This window comes from Benincasa hispida, chromosome 10 (assembly GCF_027475165.1).
Source record: "Benincasa hispida cultivar pf3 chromosome 10, pf3_genome.v1.1, whole genome shotgun sequence".
Taxonomy (NCBI): Eukaryota; Viridiplantae; Streptophyta; class Magnoliopsida; order Cucurbitales; family Cucurbitaceae; genus Benincasa; species Benincasa hispida.
This window is the reverse complement of record NC_143487.1, coordinates 15,818,676-15,841,771: the sequence shown is the minus strand read 5'-3', so window position 1 is coordinate 15,841,771 and position 23,096 is coordinate 15,818,676. Positions and strand designations below refer to the sequence as shown.

Sequence of the window (23,096 nt, the reverse complement as noted above, 5' to 3'; positions counted from 1 at the left end):
ATTTTAGAAATGATTGTTTATGAACAACTCCCAAAAAAAAAATCCTCCAAGGACTTGAATAAGAGAAGAAAAAAATTAGGCTAGATGGTTGTCGTAGAAGGATTTTGATGAAAGACAAGGTTTCAATGGATGATGATAGAATTCAATTGACGAGGTGTTTGTTAAGAAAATTGTCAAAAAGATATATAGAGATAAATTAGAAACCGTATAAAATTGTAAGGGCAAAAAGGGATGAAGAAAATTTTCCCTTAACAAGTTACTGCCCCATGGTCTTGATGATTGATTATTAATTTGCATAAGGGAAATTGGAGCGTATGATAAATTTTAGGGTTTGGTTTTGAAAAATAGTAAAACCTAAGGTTTATGACAATTCATATGACATGCACATGGCCACAAATTTTCAAATATTTGTGCCTTAGTGATCCACTTTCCGTCTAATTGATTCATTTGAAAAACTAAAAATAACTGCCTTTCTTGATTTTCCTCACCTAGTTAACATTTCAATGCAGATTTTGTTATTAAATTAGATTCTGTTTAACCCCTTCTCAAATTAATCTCACTTGAACTAAATATCTAAATTTTTCTACCAATTTTATATTTTAAGTATCTATATATTATTAAATTTCATTTTATCTAATCAAATTTTAAATTTATTCAAATGTTTGAATTTTTTTCATTATTTTATATATATTCTTAATAAATTAATCGGATTTTTTTTTCATATTTTTTAATATTTAAATTGTTTTTGTATATGTTATTAGTTTCAATTGTATATATTTCATGTTTAGTCACTATTTTATTTAAAGTTTTACCGTATTATAGTATTTTAATGATTTGAAAAAAAAAATAGCCATCACTATCTTAAGATGATTTTTGTTATTGACACAAAGTGACTATCCATTTTTTGTTTGTTTTTTGTTTTCTTTTCAAGCTATTGTTTTTGTTATGGTTCTACAATGAATTAGACTTCTATTTGACGGTTTTCAAGCTCTTGAGGTGCATATTCCATCAAATTCATCGTTCCAACCATTTGTTGAATATATCTAAGGTAAATTTTTCCCCTCCGATGAGTTAACTTATTGAATATATCCAAGGTAAGCTTTTCTCCTTGGGTGAGTTAACTATATCTTGTTTGACAATGTACCAAGTTGGTTCCACCAATTCAAATCTTATTAGGATTGTTGAAGATAAAATATTTTGTGGTCGATGACAGTTTTATCATAGTCCCCCCAAATTGATTTATGTGTAGTGGTTTACCACCTCTCATTTGTTGCCCTGAACAAAATAATTGTATTTGAATAATGAATTAGTAGGAATTGATCCTTCTTCCCAACCTAATGAGTGCAACACTAAAATCAATAATTTTCAAGATTTTGAGTCATTTCAATTTGGTATTCTCATTAAAGTAGGTTCACTTTTTAGGAGCAAGTCTATATTGAAGAAAGCCGGTTTATTTGCTTGCTCTTAGAAACAATTTTGAACTAATACTACTAAGCCAAATAAAACTTCATTTGAAATTCATTGCAAGGATCTGACTTGTTTGACTCTCCATTAGATTGTTTTGCCATGATTTTGCGATTTTTTTTTCTTCATTATCTTTCCTTTCATCTTGCACGTTTTCATATGTCTCTTCAAGGTTCTCTTCTTCCTCTTCATACTCATTACTGTCTTGAAATCCCTAATTTGATTTTGTTGGCAATAGATTTAGTTGTGTTTTTAGTTTAAATGAATGTCTTGTTTAGGGTGCTAATACTTTGTTGTAAGTGTAGATTAGATACTTATCAAAATGCATTATTTATCATGATAATTGTTTAGCTAGAGTGTATTGTTGTTTTAAAATGGTTTTGAAAACCCTGACTTTAAAATTTATGCATGTGGGTTGGCTTGGTAGTAATTTTGACAATTACTAATTATTATTTTTAACATTTAATCCGTTTTGCCATTTTTACTATTTTGAGAATTTTTTACTAATTTTTCAGATAAAGATTTAAACTTTGCTATTTGTCTGGTCAATCCTAAATTAAATTAATAATATACGATCAAATTACTAAGATCAACAGCCAAACACCAAAATCCATGGGCTTGGGCCCAATAACATCATTGCACAAAGCATAACCCATGTTCATCACATGGGTTAAGCCCACCAAGAGCTTTATATCACATCAAGATCAAGCCATGGTCAGAGGCCTCACGAAGCCCACGGTACATGTGGGCCTTGAGAGCCCAAAAATGTGGGCCAATGGCCCAATTAAAGAAATTGTCGTACGAGGGGGACAGTTGGACAGGTATCGTCCTCTTTTTTTATCACAAACATTAAAGTTGTAACCGACCAACCGCTGTTTGTAATGACTGTTTGGAGGTCCCTTTCATCAACCCACTTGACACTTGAAACATTATTTAACCTTGGTGTGCTATCTCATAATAATTTAACCTAAATTTTATTTTAGACCAAATTATAAGTTTCTTTAACTTTCAAATTTACATCTATTTAATTCTTACACTTTTAGTTACGTGTTCAATTTAAATAGGTATCTCACATCAGTTAAATTATTAAACTTCTAATTTCGTATCAATTAAGTTTTAAATATTAAATTTTACTTGATAGATTTTTAAACTTTTTAATTTTGTGCACAATAGATCTCTAAAGTTTTGTTCGATAACCATTTTTTTACGGTTCTACTTCTAAATTTCTTGTTTTGTTAGTTACTTTTTTCCCAATATTTTAAAAAATCAAGCCAAATTTTAAAACCTACAAAAAGTGAGTTTTAGAAATTTGTTTTTAGTTTTCAAATTCAATTAAGAATTCAACTCTTACACTTGAGAAAGATGCAAACCGTTGTAAGAAATTGAGAAGAAATCATTTTAATTTTTAGAAATCAAATAGTTACCAAACAAAACTTAAGTTTTTTAAATTGATATATCTACTTAACATAAAGTTGAACTTTTAGAATTTTCAATACCTTAAATTCAAATCTATATCAAATAGATCAATCACCAATTAATTAATACATCATATACCTATTACATTCAAAATTATAAGTCGAAAAACTTAATAAACACAAAATTTAAAATTGATTTTTGACCTAATTGAAAAATCAATAAACAACCAACAATGATAGTTTTTCCATGTAATAAATACACTTTTCTTAATGTTGGATTCAATAAATGACATTATGAAAACCTATTTTCCTAAAAAAAAATTTATAAATTTATTAGATACTTTTAAAAGTTTAGATACCAAATAAACATAAAATTAGAAAAAAAAAACCAACATAATTGTCAGCCACATAGAAACGACCTGATAGAATAATTCCTCAGTGACCACTCTCTCTTTTCCTTCGTTGCCCCTCTTCTTTTGTTATAATTTCGCTTTCATTTCACTCACGCTCTCACATCTTCCAACCAATTTGTGAAAGAAAAAAAGAAAAAGAAAAACTTGGTTTGGTGAGAAAGAGATGAAAAAATGGAGTTCAAAAGGAAGCCAAATTAGCAGCGAAGAGTATGGAAGAGGAGACGTAGATTGGGAGCTCCGACCAGGTGGAATGATTGTTCAGAAACGACATGTTGGTTCGGGTTCCGATTCGAATTCGGAGCGTTTCATTACAATCAAAGTCTCTCATGGCTCTTACCGTCATCAAATCACCGTCGATTCTCATTCAACATTTGGTATACTATCATTTGAATTTGGGTTTTTTTTGGGTTTTTCCTTTGAAGGCTGAATTGTTAATTTTTGTTATTGGGAAAGGGGATTTGAAGACGGTTTTACGACGACAGACAGGGTTGGAGCCGAGGGAACAGAGATTGTTGTTTAAAGGGAAGGAGAAGGAGAACGACGAGTGGTTGCATATGGCAGGTGTGAACGACATGTCGAAACTTATACTCATGGAAGATCCTGCTACTAAAGAGAGGAAGCTTGAAGAGATGAAGAAGAAGAATACCCTTGCCGCCGGTGAAGCACTGGCGGAGATCAGAGCAGAGGTCGACAAACTCTCCGAAAAGGTTCGTTAAATCACAAATTTAGTCTAAAAAGATATTTTTTTTTTATTTGTTTGTATTATGTACTTAGAAACATATCATTTTTAACTTTATACTTTGAAGTTCTTTTCAATTATTTTAATTTATGTACTTTGAATAAGATTTAAATTTAGCCTCTTATTTGACTAATTTCGATAAAAAAAATAACTTTCAATGATTAAATTTAAGCTTTATTAAAAATATAAGGGTATTTTCAATAGTTTTTATCAAAAGGTTTAAATAAAAATTATTACTATTTTCTTTTTAAAAAAACACTTTTTTCTCAAATCCATTTTAAATTGATCTTAAAATTAGATTATTGAAAAAGATTACAAATGGAACAAACTTCAAATTCTATGATTAAAATGATATTTTAATCTTTTTAATATTTTGTGTTTATAATAAATCATTAATTTCTTTGATAAATTTTGGAGTTCGCACTCTACTATACACAATATTTTATAATTCCACTAGACATAAAAGTTCAATTTTATAACTAATAATTCAATTAAATTTTAAGGCTTTAATCTCTAACAATTTTGTTTAGTTTTTTGGTTTTTGTTTGAAGTTTATATTTATTTATTTATTATGATATTCACATTTACATTTGAATTCTCGGTCTTTTTTTTTTTTAAAAAAAAAAACCAGTTTAAGTTTTTGAAAATTGATAGTAAAAATCTCGTTTTCTAAAAGAAGTTTTGATAAGAATTCTATTTCCTTAACAAAGGTGGAAAAATTTGTGGGAAAAAAAGGGAGAAAATAAACATAAATTTAAAAAATTAAATAAGACTTTAATAAATTTGAATATATTAAAGATTTATTATATATATTGCAAGCTTAAGATCTAATAGACGTGTATAAAATTTAAGGACCTATTTGAGATAGAATTAAAAATTCAATATATAATTCATTGAATTACTTTTTGAAAATTTAGAGGCTAAATAAATACATAAAAAAATAAATGTGAGGAGTGAATAAATTGAGGTTCTTAAATACAGGTTGCGGCGGTGGAAGGTGGGGTTAGTGGCGGAAAGAGGGTGGAGGAGAAGGAAGTAAATTTATTGACAGAGTTGTTGATGATGCAATTGTTGAAATTGGATGCAATCGAGACTGATACCGATTCCAAACTTCAGAGAAGAACTCAGGTAATTATTGAATCGTATATCAATTATCACTAACTAAGTTAAACTCACCTTAACATATCAGTTTATAATATATAATTAAGGTAAACAAATTTAAGGTGATTTAACCCATTTTGTTTCCTACATCTAACCATGCTAAGCTCACAATATCAACCTTCAAATAACTTTTCTTACATTTATGTTATTATGTCTACCATTGCTAAAGTGTTTTTGTTCAATTTAATTTCTTCCATTTAATAATTTGGTTAAATTATAAAAAAAATATCTCTAAATTTTGTCATTTATTTAAAAAGTATCTCTTATTCTTTCAAAAGTTACAATATTATCTTTGACATTTCATAGATGTTTTCAAAACTACCATTGAAGTAGACATTCCTTAGAAACTAGATTGGAATTGAAACGACTTGAAATTATGTGACAGTGACTTAGAATAAAAATTTGAATCATTACACTATTCTAGATCTCCAAACACATTTTCAAGTTTATATTTTTATCTGGTAATTTAATGAATTTTTACTTGGTTTTAAAACCTTACAAAAATATCCAAGACCATAATATTTAAACTTTTTTTGGGGGAAAAAAGAGCATCTTTCAAAATAAAAGTTACAATTTAGAGATAATTTTTATAATTTAGTCTAATAATTTTTAAATTGTATCTTTGATAATAAACTTACTTTAGTCATATTTAATTTAACATCCATTAAATTTAACAGTAAGGATATAAAATTGAAATTTCAAAATGATTAAACTGAAACTTCTGAAACAATAATAACTAACATATATCTACATTTTTTTTGGAAAAAAACATTTAAAAGATATATAAATGATTATTTAGATCTTCAATTATTCATATAATGATCGGATAAGGTATTTATTCATGGCTTTAATTTGAAGATAAATATCAATTTATACCCTTAAATCTTGGAAGTTGTTTCAATTTAAACCTTAAATATCAATTCAAACTCTAAATTTTGAGGGTTGTATTAATTTAACCCTTGAACGTTTAAAGTTGTATCGATTTAAATCCCAAATTAATAATTATATCAATTTGAACCTGAACTTTCATAAGTGTATCAATTTAAACCTTGAACTTTCATAAATATATCAATTTAAACCCTGAACTTTCATGAGTGTATCCAAATAAAACATAATAAAAGGTTTAAGTTGATACAATTATGAAAGTTTAGGGTTCACATTGAAACACTTATAATATTTCGTGGTTTAAATTGATATAATTATTGGTTTGAGATTTAAATGGATACAACTCCAAAGTTCATGGTTTAAATTAATATAATTATTAATTTATGATTTAATTTGATACAACACTCAAAAGTTTAAGGATATAAATTGATATTTGCTCTTGATTTTAGGATTAAAAAACATTGACATTATAGAATTGACCACTCATTATATTTTGATAAAATAAATATTAATCTTATGTCATTTTCTTTTTTATTTATTTTTTAAAACATTATTTTAGTTCATATACTCTAAAATGTGTTTAATTTTAGTTTATATACTTTAAAATGTATAATTGTAGTCTATGTACTATATAAAAAATCTTAAATTTAGCTCTACTTGTTTATTATTTTTTTTCAAAATAATTTTGTTATTTATTAGCATTTTCACCTTAAAATTTGAAAACATATTCATCCTATTATAATTCTTTAAATGTAAATTATTGTTATTATTTAGTCAATTTAACCCACTAAACTAAACTTAAGATTTATTAAAAATACATAAATTAGAACTAGACATTAATATAGGAACTAAAATTGAATAAATACTGTAACTTTTTTCTTTTCCAATTTTGGTATTTATAATAAAAAAAAATGATAGTTTAATCATTAATGGGTTAGGTAGCTGGTGCTCCCCTAGGGCTATCAAACTTGAAATAATTAAAAATAATGAAAGTCTCTTAAAATTGTATGAAATTCAATGAATATAAATTGTAAATAGATGAATGAAGGTGTAATTATAGGGTCTATGAGTTCAACAAAATTGAAATGTACTTTAAAATGATAATTAATAATTTATCAATTATGCTCAAAATTTTCAAAAATAATAAAATATAAAAAAAATTGCAGAAATAGAACAAAGTATTTTAATTCTTTCCCTTGATGTGACAATTTTATGTGGGACATTCTCTATTCAATATAAATAAATAATAGATTAAAGAAGGAAATTCCATTTATGCCCCAAAATTCTGTATCAAACTTCTATTTAGCCACTGATCATGAATAAGATGAAATAGAAATAATAGAAATGTTGATGTGGCATGTACACCAGATATATTTTTAAGTTTAAATATTACTTTGGTTTATGTATTTTTTTTATTGTTGCTTTATTTTACTTCTCATATTTTTAACTTTAGTTTAATTGTAAATTTAATCTCTATAATTTGGATAAAGTTAATATTTGATCCATATGGTTTATAATTAGATTTTAGTCTATGTAGTTTGATAAAACCATCATAGATGTTATTTATGAGGTTTTATCAAACTATAGGGACTAAATTTTAATTTTCTCCAAACTATAAAAATCAAATTTATAATTTAACTTTTACCTTTAGTTATTTTGGTCTACGTGCTTTCAAAATATCCATTTTAGCTTTAGTACTTTTAGAAAGTCTCCATTTTGGTCCCCTTGACAATTAACAAAAATGAAGAGATAAAAATGACCAAAATAGTCCATTTTTAAAATTACAAGACTAAAATAGTATTTAAACCTTAGTTTTAGTTAAATAAATCAAATATAAACCTAATTCAAAGTTAAGAATCAACGATAAAAAAAATTTACAATATAATTTATTTTAGTACAACTAGTAGAGAATAGAAATCCGAACCTCTAACTTTAAGAAAAAAAATATATATCAATTATTGTTGAGCTATAATTCACTTTTCCAGAGTAACATTTGTAATATTCTGCGAGAGGAAATGACCAGTAATTTTTGTAACAAAACAGGTTGTTAGGGTACAGAAATTAGTGGACACACTTGACAACTTGAAGGCTAGAATCTCAAATCCTTTGAACCAAACAACAAAGAAAATAGTTTCAAGTGCAACAGCTAAATGGGAGGCATTTGATTCTGGATTTGGTAGCCTTATTCCTCCAACTTCAAAACTCACCATCAGCTCTACAAAAATAACTCATGATTGGGAGCTCTTTGATTAATTGCTTCTCTTTCTCCCATTTTTGTCCAATTTTTGTCTAAATCTTAATGAAACTAAACCGAATCGAATCGAATTGAATTGAGACATTTGTGTACATATGGCTTCATTTGGGCTGGAATAATGGGCTGCAATGTGATATTGGGCCCAAATGGGCTCTGTATAAGCCCAATACGAACGTGTAGTGTGATGTTTGGTTTAGTGGAATATTATTATTCTTATTATTTTGACAAAATTCCTTCACTTACTTTTATGTTTTCTTAATATTGTCCTTGCATAAAGAAGTAATAATTTAATCTCTCACATTTATAAATCATGTACTTTTATCTTTACAATAATTTAGCTCGTTTGAAAATTATTAAATTTTTTATTTTTAATTTTTGAAAATTATGCTTATAAATATCTCTTCTATCTAAATTTTTAGTTTTATTATCTTTTATTTTTAATCAATGTTTTCAAAAATCAAATTAATTTTTAAAACTTAAAAAGTAATCTTTAAAACTTGTTTTTGTTTGTGAAATTTAGCTACAAATTCAACTCTTTACTTAAGAAATATGAAAATTATTGTAACAAATAAGAGTGTTCAAAAAACACGATAACTCGAAAAACTCGATAAACCCAACCCAACTCACATGGTTTGAGTTGAGTTATCAACTCATTTAAGTTGGGCTGGGTTCAAATATAAAAATTGTATGAATTGGGTAAGTTCATGGGTTCAACTAAAATAATCCAAATCAACCCGAACATTTTATGAATTTTCAAAAGTATGTTCTTTTTACTTATGATATAACTATATATACATATATTTATTTTATTTACTTTCATGATTTTTTTGGATAATTTATTCTCTTAGCACTTTGAAAAGAAAATTTTCATAATATAAATTAAAATTGAATAGTTAATCTTAATTCAATATATAGAAATACTTAAATAAAATTTTTATATTTTAACATTTTACTTATATTTTGAACAAAGTTTTAAATAGATGATTCGGATAATCCGAGCCAACTCAATCTAAATGTTCCATGATAATTGGGTTGAGTTGAGCTCATTATTTAATAAAGGTTATTTAGGCTGATGATGTTGAGGTTGATGCCCTAAAGTCTCGTGTCCTGTAGTTTGTAAATAGTATATACGAACACTTGTGATTGTTAATATATGATATTTACTTCACATCTTGTTATTTTGCTCATTTACTTGTTTTATTTGTTTTACCACAAATCAATAAACATAAAATCCCTGGTTATCTGTATGTGACTCAAGCATGTATGTGGTAACAAACAAGTGGATCATGTATTGAGTGATAACCAAAATGGTCTGTAGTATATGGATATAGGAGGGAAACCTTATCCTAGTGATGCTACAGACGCGGCCCGCTTTATGGAATGGTCACAAGTGTTGTGATTTGCCACAGATGATCTAATCCTGATCATTCGTGTTGGGGACATGCAAGCGGGGGCGTCCTATACAAAGAGTTAAGACCTGACCACGAAGTGTTATGTCTCGTTATATAACATCGTCCATGACAGAGACTTCACTTCACTAGGATGACCATAGGTAACATGACATAAATCCTGAGTGAGTTGGGAACTTTTACCATTGAGGGCGGTCATTTGATTTGTATAGGTGCGAGTGGCCAAGTCGCCGATTCAAACCTACCATTTTGGGGATTTGTCTGATTTGGGAGCTGGGAACTCAACTACACAAGACGGAATTCACTCCTTCCCTGAGGCAGGGGCAAGTCGATAGATGGCTCCCTTAAGGGCTGATTCCGGGGCTTGAACGATGTGGTGCCACACACATTCTCTTAGCCCGAGAGGTGTTCACACATAGTTGGACTATGTTGTATTGTTCGTTATAGTAAGCTAGCTTTGGTTGCTAAGCAAGCGCTTCGGGCACTACTGTGGTACTTAAGGAGTGAGATGTAACTACAGGGATAAAACAGTAAATTGGCCCAATTGTACTTACGAGTATCTGTGAAGGGTCATTGTACTCATTATTGGTTATATCCAATGGACACATAAATATATCTGTGGTAAGAAGAGTTCAGCTGTTGGTCTTTAGTAGAATCATTGACAGTTAACGGATGGTGAATCTCGTGGCTAAAGAGTTTAGTCTGCTATTCACGTACCGTTGGAGCTTCGAGTCATAGGTCCATTAGGTCACCTTGGTAGCTTAAATAAAGTTGAGAACCAATGTTTGGGTTAATTTGAAATGTTCAAATTGACAAGAGGAAGTTCAATTATATATGATATAATTGGACTGGTTAATTATATATGATATAATTGGCTAAATATATGAGATATATTATTTTAGAGGAAATTAGATATAAATATAATTTATATCACGTAGAGGAAAAATACTATAGTAGATATATGATATCAAACTATAGGATATAAATATAATATGATTATATTTATTAATTAAATTAATTGATTAATTATTTAATAATTAACCAATTAATTCACGTTTGAACGTGGGAAGATGGGGCCGTGAAGGTTATGGTAACCGGCGGGGTTAAAGTTTGAAAATCATTTTCATTTTGCGGAATTAATTCAGTCATGCATTTTTAATATCCTGCACCCAAAAAGAAACCGTGAAAGAGCGATCGCGAGAGCCTATACGATAGAATCTCATTCGTCTAAACGATCGTCTAGTTCACGCGTTCTTTAAACGATCGTATATCACTTTCCTAAACGATCATCTAGTTTTTCCTAAACAATCGTATAGTTCTACTATATGATAAGCGTCTCCGCTATACGATAGCAGAGTTCTTCTCGCCCGCGCTTATCGTCTACAGGAAGTCTTCTCCTCCGTCCTTTACTAAACTCACCAGAGCCCACTCTTTGGGTTTTTGACGCCGAGGATACTCGGGTTTTCCTTGTGGTGGTATTGTCCCCGCGATCTTATTCGTGTACGTTCGGATCGTGTAGTAACAGTCGACAGACTCGTTAGGTGCTGGTAGATTGGTAGAAGTTTTCCGCTGCTGTGGGTTCAACATACAAAGACAGTCTTCCTCTGGTATGAACCCCTTTTCTCTGTGTTTTATTGTACTCTGAGCATGTCGTTGATGGATTTAATATGCATAACTGTTAGTATGGAATGTATATTGTTTATGTTTTGGTCACTATGAAATCGGAGCGATCTAAGCCCACTCATGGATCTCTCGGTATGAGATCCTTCAGACGAAACTTACAATTTGAACAATTTGGTTGGACAACCCAACCCACAAACACCCCTGCTAAATATTTGAAAGGAAACAAGCTTAATTTTTTTTTTTTTTTTAAATCAAATGGTTACCAAACGTCTCTCTATGTTCATTTTTTGTGCAATTCCATCTCTAACCTTTATTATGTAACTTTTAAATTTTTAGTTTTTAAACTTTAAATTTTGAAACAAGTTATTATTTATTGGCCATGTTTACCTCCTTGTTCATGTAATCCATCAATGATAATTTGAAAGATGTATTCCATTTGATTACATTTGTTGTTGTTTATAGTTCTATAATCGTAATTATGTGGAACCTACACCCACTACTATAAAATCTAGATTACTTGACACATGTAGTTTTTAATTACTTGACGTTTCTGTGGAAAAAAAGATCAAGTAATATGATTTTGAATAAAAAAATGTCAAGTAAAAGGATTAAAAAAGCGGAGATTGACGGAATATTTCGGGTATTTTCAAGCGAACCTTTACTTGACACGATTTTTGTGTCAAGTAATATAAGGTCTTACTTGACACATTTCACGTGTCAAGTATAAGAAGCTCTTACTTGACATTCTTTTCGTGTCAAGTAAAAGGGTTAAAAAAGCGAAGATTGACGGAATATTTCGGATATTTTCATGCAAACCTTTACTTGACACGATTTTCGTATCAAGTAATATAAGGTCTTACTTGACACATTTCACGTGTCAAGTATAAGAAGCTCTTACTTGACATTTTTTTCGTATCAAGTAAAAGGGTTAAAAAAGCAGAGATTGACGAAATATTTCAGATATTTGATAGGCCTCCAATTATATGCCGCTCATCGTCTACTTCTACTAAGCGATCGTGTAGCATTTGGTAAGCAATCGTATAGCATTTGGTAGGCGATCATATAGAAACTGGTAAGCGATCGTGTAATGTGCGATCGTGTAGTTCTGGGTAAGTGATCGCGGGGTATTTGTGGGCGATTGTCTAGTGTTATTAAGTAATCGTGTAGCTTTTGGTATGCGATCGTATAGCCTTTGGTAGGCGATCGTATAGAAAATGGTAAGCGATCATGTAATGTTTTGTAAGCGATCGTGTAGTTCCGAGTAAGTGATCTCGGAGTGTTTGTGGGCGATCGTCTAGTGTTACTCAGCGATCGTGTAGTATTTGGTAGGCAATCGTATAGAAACTAGTAAACAATCGTGTTATGTTTTGTAAACGATCGTGTAGTTCCAGGTAAGCAATCGCGGGGTGTTTGTGGGCGATCGTCTAGTGTTACTCAGCGATCGTGTAGCTTTTGGTAGTTGATCGTATAACATTTAGTAAGCGATCATGTAATGTTTTGTAAGTGATCGTGTAGTTCTGGGTAAGCGATCGCGGGGTGTTTGTGGACGATCGTCTAATGTTACTTAGCGATCGTGTAGCATTTGATAGGCGATTGTATAACATTTGGTAGGCGATCGTATAGAAACTAGTAAGTGATCGTGTAGTTCTGTGTAAGCGATTACGGGGTACTTGTGGGCGATCATCTAGTGTTACTCAGCGATCGTGTAGAGACTTACTATTCTCATTTCCCTCTCAAATTAAAAACTCTTTCTCTCCTCATTTACTTTACTTAGCGATCGTGTAGAGACTTTATTTTTTGTTTCCCTCCCTCTCCCATTTTCATTTTCCTCTCAAATTTGGTTTTCCTCCTACCAAAATGATCAAATAAAATAATATTTCCCTCTCCTATTTTCATTTTCCTCTCAAATTAAAATTCTTTCTCTCCTACTTCACCATCTCACTCATGACCTTCCCCTTCCCCCCAATTTTTTTTCTTCTTCCGTGAGCCCGAGAGCCCAAGCTGTCATCAGCCTTCATTCTCTCCCTGCTTCCGTTCGCGCTGCTGTTATTGAGTTTTTCATTCTGTCATCTGCTCAGCCGCGCCAACCCTCTCCCTTGTCGTCTGCTCAGTCGTGCCCAAATATGTAGCCGAACGCTTCCGTCGCTTCAGCCCCACCCAGATTTGTAGCCGAACGCTCCCAGCCCCGCCCAGATCTGTAGTCGAGCACCTCCAATCCTTGTTTTGGGTAAGGTTTGGTAATCTTGATTATTGTTTGATTTTGGGTTAGTTCTGATAAAAACCCATCATAAATTCAAGTTGTAGCAGTGTTTGAAGATTGGAAGCGTGTAGTGCGGGGTTGCAAGGTTTTGACTTTGGAAAATTTGGTAACTTTTAGTAACTTGTTATTAAACTTTGGTTTGATGTATATTCAGACTGGACAAATAAATCAGTGTATGAGTGTTCTTGTTCCTCTTTTGTTTTCTTTTCAGGAAAGTTGGTCGAGGCTCGAGTTAATATCCAACAAAGTTAACGGTGTTTGGACGTTTTGATAGGTATTGAGGCCTTGAAACTCTTTTGGAATTGTTACATAGTTGCTGGAATTTGCGTTTTGTAACCATTATTATTTAACTTTTTGTAGGTTGGATTACGTTGTTTATTTTAATACTTATTTATATATTTTGAAATTTGATGTTATCGCTCTTTATTCTAGTTTGTAGGTTGACTTGCTTAAACATGGCTTGCCTGACCCTTAGTTCTCGATCTTTAGACTTCAAAGGTCAATGTAAAGATTAAATAATGTACTTTGTTGAGAGGTTATTTATTAAACAATTGTTGAAAGTTGAGTTTTGTATACAAAAGCAATAGTTGAGATTTTATTTTGTGCATGTACATGTGAAAGAGAAATATTGTTGTAATTTGTGAGGAGTGTTCATAGTTGAACATATGAATTTTTAGTGAATATATTGAGTTGATAGATCTTAAATATATAATGTTTATTTATTTGATGTAATTTTATTGTTGGAATACAAGGCAGAAAATGAGAATATCGATTGGAGCATTTAATTTGAAAACAAAAAGAGATATACTTGACACATAAAAAACGTCAAAGGGTATCACACTATACTTGACACTCGAATAAACTTGACATACCACCAATGTCAAGTATATTATCTTTCTTGACATTTCTTGACATGAAAATTGTATCAAGAAACATTTGTCTTGACTTTTTTTCGGAGTCAAGTTATCACACTATACTTGACACTCGAATAGTTGATACTTTTATAAGTATCAAGTATACCCTTTATCTGACATTGAAAAAACGTCAAGTAATCCAATTTCTGTAGTAGTGACCATCTTTTTTTTTACTAATTTTTCATCATTTCCCCTTTTCATTTAGTTTCCTTATGAAAATAAACAACAATGAATGTTTTAAATTCCTTTTGCGATTGAGGCTTATTACAATATAAACCCATTACGATCGTAAAATTTTTAATTATGAATTAGTAAACATGACCTAAATTTAAATGAGATTTCTTACCTGTTTAGATAAATAAACTAATTAGAAACTAAATGTATTTATAAATTAAAAAAAAAAAAAAAAACTAGATTGTCGCAAAATAAAATTTAATAGATTTTTTTTTTTTTATCATAATATGAACTTAAGTTGTTACAAAATTAAAAATACATCAATTAAATTGTTATATATTAAAAATTTAATGACACATCAGACACAATTAATCATGGTTTGTGTTTAATATTTTCTCCCATACATAGAAAGTTGGCTCATACATTACCTTTCTCAAACATGTTATTTATGGCAACTTGTTAGTTTACCCTTTTTCTCTCTGTTTCTTTGCCTTTCCTCTACCATTAAGACCACTATTTAATTTTTAAAGAACAAGTCGTTTCAATGATTATCTAACTAATACAGTACCGTTTTCGTTCTATTGATTTCGTAGTTTTATAAGAAGAATCTCAATCAACCCAACTATATATTCGTTAAAAATCTACCTATTCATCCTGTTAATAATCGAACAACTTCGAAATAATTATGAAGTTTATTATAAGTTAATTGAGATATGTTTTAAATATAAGAAGAGTCCTCCTTTATATGGTATCAACTTTAAGTCTCATGCAAATATTGCAACTGATGGGTGTACAAAGATAGATAAACAAGAATTTAATTAAAAAAAACAAAGTTCATTTTTTTAATTTTCATAATCATAGGGCTTTATAAAAGGGCTACATTGTCCCTACCATTTTTCCTTACACATTTCATTCATTATTTCTTCCCTTGGTAAGGTACGTACATTTATTTAACTATATAAAATGATTTTTCTTTAAACTATGATACATTTTGTTTTCTAGGCATCTAATCAATCTCATGGAAGAAAGCTACAAAATGAGGATGAGCCAAGGCGGAGGAATTCCGATGATGACGGCGGCGTTGCCACCCTTGCCACCGTCTTGTTTAGGAAAAATGACAACCATCCGTGATCAGAAAAAGTTACCATTCATTCAATACAACATGAACTTAAACCTATATGAAAAGGGCAAAAGTATCCTTTCTGAAGGAGAAGCTACTACAACACTGCTACCGAAGCAAAACCAACCACAACTCTCCGACTCCAATAAAGACCTCACCGCTGAAGCCAAGCGACTAAAAAGGTTCTTTACTAAACAATCTTGACATTTTTTTATCCATGTAGATACATTTTTTTTTACTGAGGGGTTAATTTGTCTTTTTACTAGGGTGATGCAAAGTAGACAATACTCTCAAAAGTATCGACTCAAACAACTTCATTATATTACTCAGCTTGAATCAGAACTCAAAGCCCTTCAAGTAATTACATAAATCAATAAATAATATCAACTAATTAATTTAATTAACTCATTGATCTTTTTTTTAACGAATAAAATAGGCAGAAGTAACAATTACCTCACCGAGGTTAAAATTCATGGACCGTCAAAATTCACTGCTCCGAGCCGAAAATTACTCTATCAAAGAGAAATTATCTGCATACACAGGAGAACTTCTATTCAAAGAAGGTAAATTTTATTAAATTAAAATTAATTAAGAGAAATTTTCACATATAGATGAAATGTCAACCTATTTATAAAAATGATAAAAAAAAATTATAATAGAAATCTATCATGCTTCTATAATTTTGCTCTTTCATGTAAATAATTTACTCCTTTTTTTTTCTTTTTTACTTTTTGAAAATCTCTCTTAAATTAAATTATTATTATACTTTTTTTTAATTTTAATAATGATTTTTGGGGCAGCCCAATATGAAGAATTGAAAAGAGAAAGAAATATGCTGAAGGAGATTTACGAAGCATATCAGTTAAAATTGCTGGAGACTTCGAAAAGCAGTAACAACAACAACACAACTGCTGCCAGTGGAAGCACTTTTCAATTGGTTGAAAATTGCCCACAAATTGCTACCAAATCAAACCCATTTACTATGCTCGAAAATTAAATCAAAATTTCTCTTATTATATCTTATAATAAGAAAATTTTGAAATTTGTAATAATTAATCAAATTAGACCACCCTATAATGGATCTAGTTGTTGTTCCTTTTAATATATATTTTGTGTGTATGTTTGAACTATGTACTTTGTAGGGATGAATTTGAAGAGAACTTTTTTTTTAAAAAAAAAAAAAAAAATTTAATTTCTGATTTTTCTTTCTATATTAAATTATGTCATATTTTAATGTTTAGGGCTGGCATGAGATGATGAAAGGCTATATGTGCATGTATATGTATTTTAAAACATTTTTAGGAATTTTTGTGAATGGGATCCAAAGGGCATAATTGTGATTCATTATATTTATGGTTTGATGTGTGTAAAATTATTTCCTTAAAAAAATTGTTGATATTGGACATTGGATAAGAGTTGGCACTCTCATATGATTCAATCAATATTTCTACCTATATGATTGGATATCAATCATAATATTCTCAAAGAATTATATCTAAGAAGTACTTATTTATTAATTTAAGCCATTTGTTAAAAGCTTATTTAAGTGTTTGGTGTTCTCGCATCTTCTCTTGATCGTGGAGTCAGATGCTTTTGAAGTTGTTTTACTATTAAACATAATGTGTCAACTAATTTTATGAGAGATTTCGAACGTAGTTGATGAAATAAGAAGATTCACACAAGAGTGAGAGTCATTTCATTATCCATTTGTCCTAAGCACCATCTGGTATGACCTTTGTTAACCAAAATCGCTTTATCTCTTTGAAGAAATTCATGTCGTTGGGATCTGATTTTCCTTTGCATAATGTTGTTAATTCTGATGTGTAAATTATTTGTGAAACTTATTTTAGCTTATTATTATGTTGTATTTGGTCAAAGATTTTGTCATGAATTTTTGAATTTTAAAATAGAAATAAGTTGAAAATCACGAAGAATTTTTATGAAAGTAACCATTAGTCATTGAATTTTAATTTGTAAAGTAGTCCATGTATTTTTTCTTTTGGGTAAATTATAAAAAATGTCTTCATCCTTGCACTTTTTGTGTCAAAAATTCCATAATTTTCAAAAATTTCAAAAATATCTTTATTTTTTTAAAAAATTCAAAAGTACCCTTACCGTTAGTGCTAAATGGAAATTGTTAGTGTGTCATCTCAAAAATATCCCTAAAAGAACCAATTTTTTAAAAAATAATATAGATATTTTCATCTTTTTCCTATAAATAGTTTCACTTTTTTCATATTTGTCCAATATTTACACCAATTTTCTCAACAACCAAAATAAAAACCAAAACTTTAAGTTAAAATATAAAATGACACAAAATTACAAAATTCTAAAATCAAAATATTCCTTTAAAATATACAAAACAATTAATAGCCAAATACAAAAAAAAAAAAAAGTATTTGGCTTTAACATATTCAACTATTAATGTACAATTTTGTTAAAACATTTAAGTCAAGGTTGTCCCTTGGTACTTCCATTGTTCTTTTTCTTCTTGTTATTATTTATATATCTTAACTGAAGTCGACAATTTTATTTATTTATTAGTTTCTAAGATAAAAAATGTGAAATATTTAAAAAAAAAAAAACAAAAAAAACAAACAAACAAAGAGGGGTGGAAACTAGAAAGGTATAGGTACCAAAGAAGAGGGGAGAAAAAAGAGGAAAAATAAAGAAGTAAGAGGGTATTAATGATTTCTATTTATATACTAACAATAAAAACAATATGAATATTTTTTAACTTTTAGGGTATTTTTGAAACTTTTGAGGTATTTTTGGTACAAAATATTAAAAGTTTCAATTCAAAACTAACAAGGATATTTTTTAACTCTTTTTCAAAGTTTAAGGTTGAAACTTTTGAAAGTCTACGGATATTTTTGACACAAAATATAAAATTTATGGATATTTTGTATAATTCAGCCTTTACTTTTTTAATAATTTAATAATGAATTTTAGTATGTAACAAGTTAGTTAATGTACTTTAAAATTCATAACAATTTAATTAGTTCTTATCGTGATATTTTTCTTTCTAAATTTGATCAATTTTCTTACCTAGATAGTTGAATCAACAAAAGGACTTTTTTTTGTTTTTTGTTTTTTTTTTTAAATTACAAAGTTTAAATCATAGATAATAAAAAGAAAAAAATCAACGTTTAATTTGGATAATCAAATGGCAGTGGAGCTACCAACCACTTAACCTCTGATCTTGCAAATCTGTCTGTCAATTTTGAATATGGAGATAATCAAATGATTATTGTTGGAAATGGAAATCAACTGCCTATTCACTTTACTGGTAATTCTTATATTAAAGGAAATATTAAGGACTTATTCTACAGGGGTTATTACATGTTTCTTTAATTAGTAAAAACTTGATTAGTATTTCTCGTTTTGAAGGAACTCTTATTCAAGAGAACCAGTGAGCGGAAACAAGATCTTTCTAAGATTATTGTGAAAAAATAAATGCATTAACAAACATACACGAACAATTATGCATTATAGAGAAAATTACAACATGCTTTCTTACTAAAACAAAAGGAATTGAGTGACATACTTTTGAAGAACTCTTCTTCTGGAAACCTCTCGCTCTCGTGAGCAATCGTCTAGCAACCTCTCACTTTAGCCACAATCACAAACTGTCTGATCCTCGAACAGCAACCCCTCGACACTACCACTCGGCAACCTTGGTATTCTCAGAGTGAGAATCTAGGAGGTGTGGGCTCTATGAGAATTTGGTAGAGGGAAGGAAGAAGTATACGATTGAGCTACATGATCAAATAAGTGGGAGAAAGGTTTTGTCTATCGTATAGACAGTGGGTACTTGATTGTCTAGCAATCTCTCGCTCTCGTGAGCAATCGTCTAGTAATCTCTCGCTCGATCGTTTAGTCTCTCGTGAGGACTATCATATAGTCTCTCGTGAGAGATCAGTTATGCCAATAATGAAGCGATCATCCAATAAAATGAAAGCCATTTTCATTTTATTCTTCAGTTATTAAAAACTGAAATTAACCTCCCACTTGCACGGAAAATGAAGAAAATAAATAACCAACTAAACAATTATCTCATAATTGTTTTTATTATAAATAAATATAATAACTAACTTATCATATTATATTTAAAATCTATAATTTTAATATCACATCGTTTGTAATATTTAAACCATAGTTTTCTTCTCCATTATTTAATAAAAATCATATTTATATCAATTCCTCCAATTAATGTATCTAATACATCAAATCAATTATATCACATATAATTGAACCAATTTAATTATATCATATATAATCAAATTCCCTCTTATTAATTTGAACACTTCAAACTAACCCAAAAACTAATTCTCAACTTGAATCCATTGAGTTACCAAGGGGACCTTATGGACCTGTAGCTTGAAGCTCCAACGATACGTGAATAACTGACTAAACTCTTTAATCACGATATCCACTATCCGTTAACTGTCGGACACTCCACTAAAGACTGACAGCTGCACTCTTCTCACTATAGATATATTTCTATGTCCATTGGATATAACCAACCAATAGTACGATAACCCTACACAGATCGCTCGTAAATACAGTTGGGCCAATTTACCATTTTGCCCCTGTAATTACATCTAACTCTTTAAGTACCACTGATTCCTCTAACGAATAATACATCATAGTTCTACTATGAGCGAACACTTCTTGGGCCATGAGAAAATGTGTGGCGCCACATTGTTCAGGCTCCGGAATCAACCCTTAAGGGAACAATCTATCTACTTACTCCTACTTGGGGGAAGGAGTGAATTCCATCTTCTGTAGTTGAGTTCCCAACTCCCCAATCAGACGAATCCCCAAAGTGGTAGGTTTGAGTAGGCAATCTGACCATTTGCACCCATGCAAATCAAAGGACCGTCCTCATAGGAATGATTTGGGATTAAGGTCATGTTACCTATGGTCATCCTAGTGAAATGAAAGTCTCTGTCATGAATGGCGTTATATAACAAGACTAAACATTTTGTAGTCCGGTCTTATAAAAACTTCTTTGTATAGGATACCCCCGCTCGCATGTTTCCACATGAATGATCAGGATTAGACCATATGTAGTACTTTACAACACTTGTAACATTTACAAAGCGGGCCGTATCCGTACTGTCACCACGATAAGGTTTCCCTCCTTTATCCATATACTACAGACCATTTATGTTATCACTTAAGGCATGATCCACTTATATGTCTCCACATACATGCTTAAGTTACAACGATAACCAGGGATCTTAGTTGATTGGTTTGTGGTTAATGCAACTAAAATATCCCATATTTCATAGACAACAGTTAAGAAAATATCTCATATTATTACATCACAAATGTTTGTTCATACACGTGTTTACAAACTACAGGACCCTATGAGATTTAGGGAATCAACCTCAACAATCTCCCACTTGTCCTAAAGCGAGTGGATGTACAAGATAAATACAAGTACAAAACAATAAACTAGGGCACTAAGGCCTAGTACAAAATCTCCCACTTGCCCTAGTCTAGTCGCGGACGGTTCCGTAGACCCATGCTCTATAGGTGACCCTAAAAAACTATAGTCGTGAGAGCCTTTGTAAACGGGTCAGCAATGTTGTGCTCCGAAGCGATCTTCATGATGATCACATCCCCTCGATGCACTATCTCGCAGATGAGATGATACTTCTCTTTATATGTTTGTCGTGCTTGTGACTTCTAGGCTCCCTAGAGTTCGCCATAGCACCACTATTATCACAATAAAAGGGTGATAGGCCTAGACATATCTGAAACAACTTCAAGATCAGTCAGGAACTTCCTGAGCCAAACGACCTCCTTAGCAGCTTCACAAGTTGCTGCATACTCAGCCTCTATCGTGGAGTTAGCGATGCACCCCTGCTTAGTGTTTCGCCATACTACAACCCCTCCGTTAAGAGTGAACACTGATCCTGAAGTGAATTTCTGAGAATCCTTATCAGTCTGAAAATCAGAGTTCGTGTATCCAATAAGGATCAAATCCTTAGATCCATACACGAGCATGTAGTACCTCATTCTCTGAAGATACTTGAGGATGTTCTTGACTGTAGTCCAATGACCCTGTCTTGGATTAGACTGATATCTACTGACTATCCTCACAACGTAGCAGATGTCAGGTCTAGTACATAACATCGCATACATCAAACTGTCAACAGTAGATGCATAGGGACCCGTCTCATTTCCTCAACCTCTTGAGGTGTCTTAGGACACTGTTCCTTAGACAATGTAACTCCATGCCGAAAAGGAAGTAGGTCCCTTTTGGAGTTTTACATCGAGTACTTGAACAACATCTTGTCAATGTACGATGCCTGAGACAGCGCTAGCACTTTGTTCTTTCGATCCCAAAAGATTTGAATACTAAGAACAAACTGTGCCTCTCCCAAATCTTTCATTTGGAATTGGGTCGCTAGCCAGTTCTTAATTGAAGTCAGTAAACCTCCCAATGAGTAGGATATCGTCTACATATAACACTAGGAAAACTATTGAACTGTTGATGATTTTCTTGTAGACATAAAGCTCATCAACGTTTTGGTCAAAGTCGTAAGATTTGATCACTGTATCAAACCTTATGTTCCAAGATCGAGACACCTATTTCAGCCCATAAATGGACCAATTCAGTTTGAAAACCTTTTGTTCTTGACCTTGGGCTATGAATCCCTCGGGCTGCACCATATAAATGGCCTCCTCAAGATTATCATTCAAAAAGGAAATCTTAACATCCATTTGCCATATCTCATAGTCATAATATGAGGTAATGGATAGGAAGATGCGGATAGACTTCAATATGGCAACAGGCAAGAAAGTCTCCTCATAGTCAATTCCCTCCACCTGGGTATAACCCTTTGCCATAAGTCTAGCCTTAAAGGTTTGCACCTTCCCATCAGCACCCCGTTTCCTCTTGTAGATCCATTTACAAACTATAGGTGTAACTTCATCAGGTTGATCTACAAGATCCCATACTGAGTTGAAGTATATAGACTCCATCTCGAGATCCATGGCTTTGACCCATTCATCTCGATCAACATCCTCCATGGCCTTCTTATAAGACAACGAATCCTCAATCTCACCATCGGCTACCATAGCCAGGATTTCAGTGAAACCCATATAGCGAACAGGTGGGTTCGTAACCCTCCCACTACGTCGAGGTTCCCTCAACTCTTGAGGTGGATTTGACCTACTAGATGAACTTCCATCAACAACTCTTGTTAATGTAGTAGGCCCTTCAATAACTCTTGTTGAAGCTTCAGCAG

At 31.0% G+C, this 23,096-nt stretch overlaps 1 protein-coding gene and 1 long non-coding RNA gene across 2 annotated transcripts; both read left to right on the top strand.

The window, feature by feature from the left end:
* The first annotated feature begins 3,321 nt into the window (after positions 1-3,321).
* Positions 3,322-8,561, top strand: LOC120087566 (BAG family molecular chaperone regulator 4-like). The gene is made up of 4 exons (XM_039044371.2): positions 3,322-3,666; positions 3,746-3,999; positions 5,013-5,159; positions 8,121-8,561. Exons 1-4 carry the CDS (start codon positions 3,456-3,458, stop codon positions 8,328-8,330), a joined length of 822 nt encoding a protein of 273 aa, XP_038900299.2. The 5' UTR covers positions 3,322-3,455; the 3' UTR covers positions 8,331-8,561.
* Positions 8,562-12,458: 3,897 nt separating this feature from the next.
* LOC150033135 (uncharacterized) lies at positions 12,459-14,355 on the top strand. Its single transcript, XR_016524014.1, has 2 exons — positions 12,459-13,897; positions 14,056-14,355. It is a non-coding gene; the product is annotated as an uncharacterized LOC150033135 (long non-coding RNA).
* The last annotated feature ends 8,741 nt before the right edge of the window (positions 14,356-23,096 follow it).

Bases quoted from the DNA above. Each gene is read 5' to 3' on its own strand.
- LOC120087566 (XM_039044371.2), top strand. From the start codon at position 3,456: ATGAAAAAATGGAGTTCAAAAGGAAGCCAAATTAGCAGCGAAGAGTAT. The intron at 3,667-3,745 runs GTATACTATCAT...TTATTGGGAAAG, and splicing joins CGATTCTCATTCAACATTTG to GGGATTTGAAGACGGTTTTA. The intron at 4,000-5,012 runs GTTCGTTAAATC...TCTTAAATACAG, and splicing joins TCGACAAACTCTCCGAAAAG to GTTGCGGCGGTGGAAGGTGG.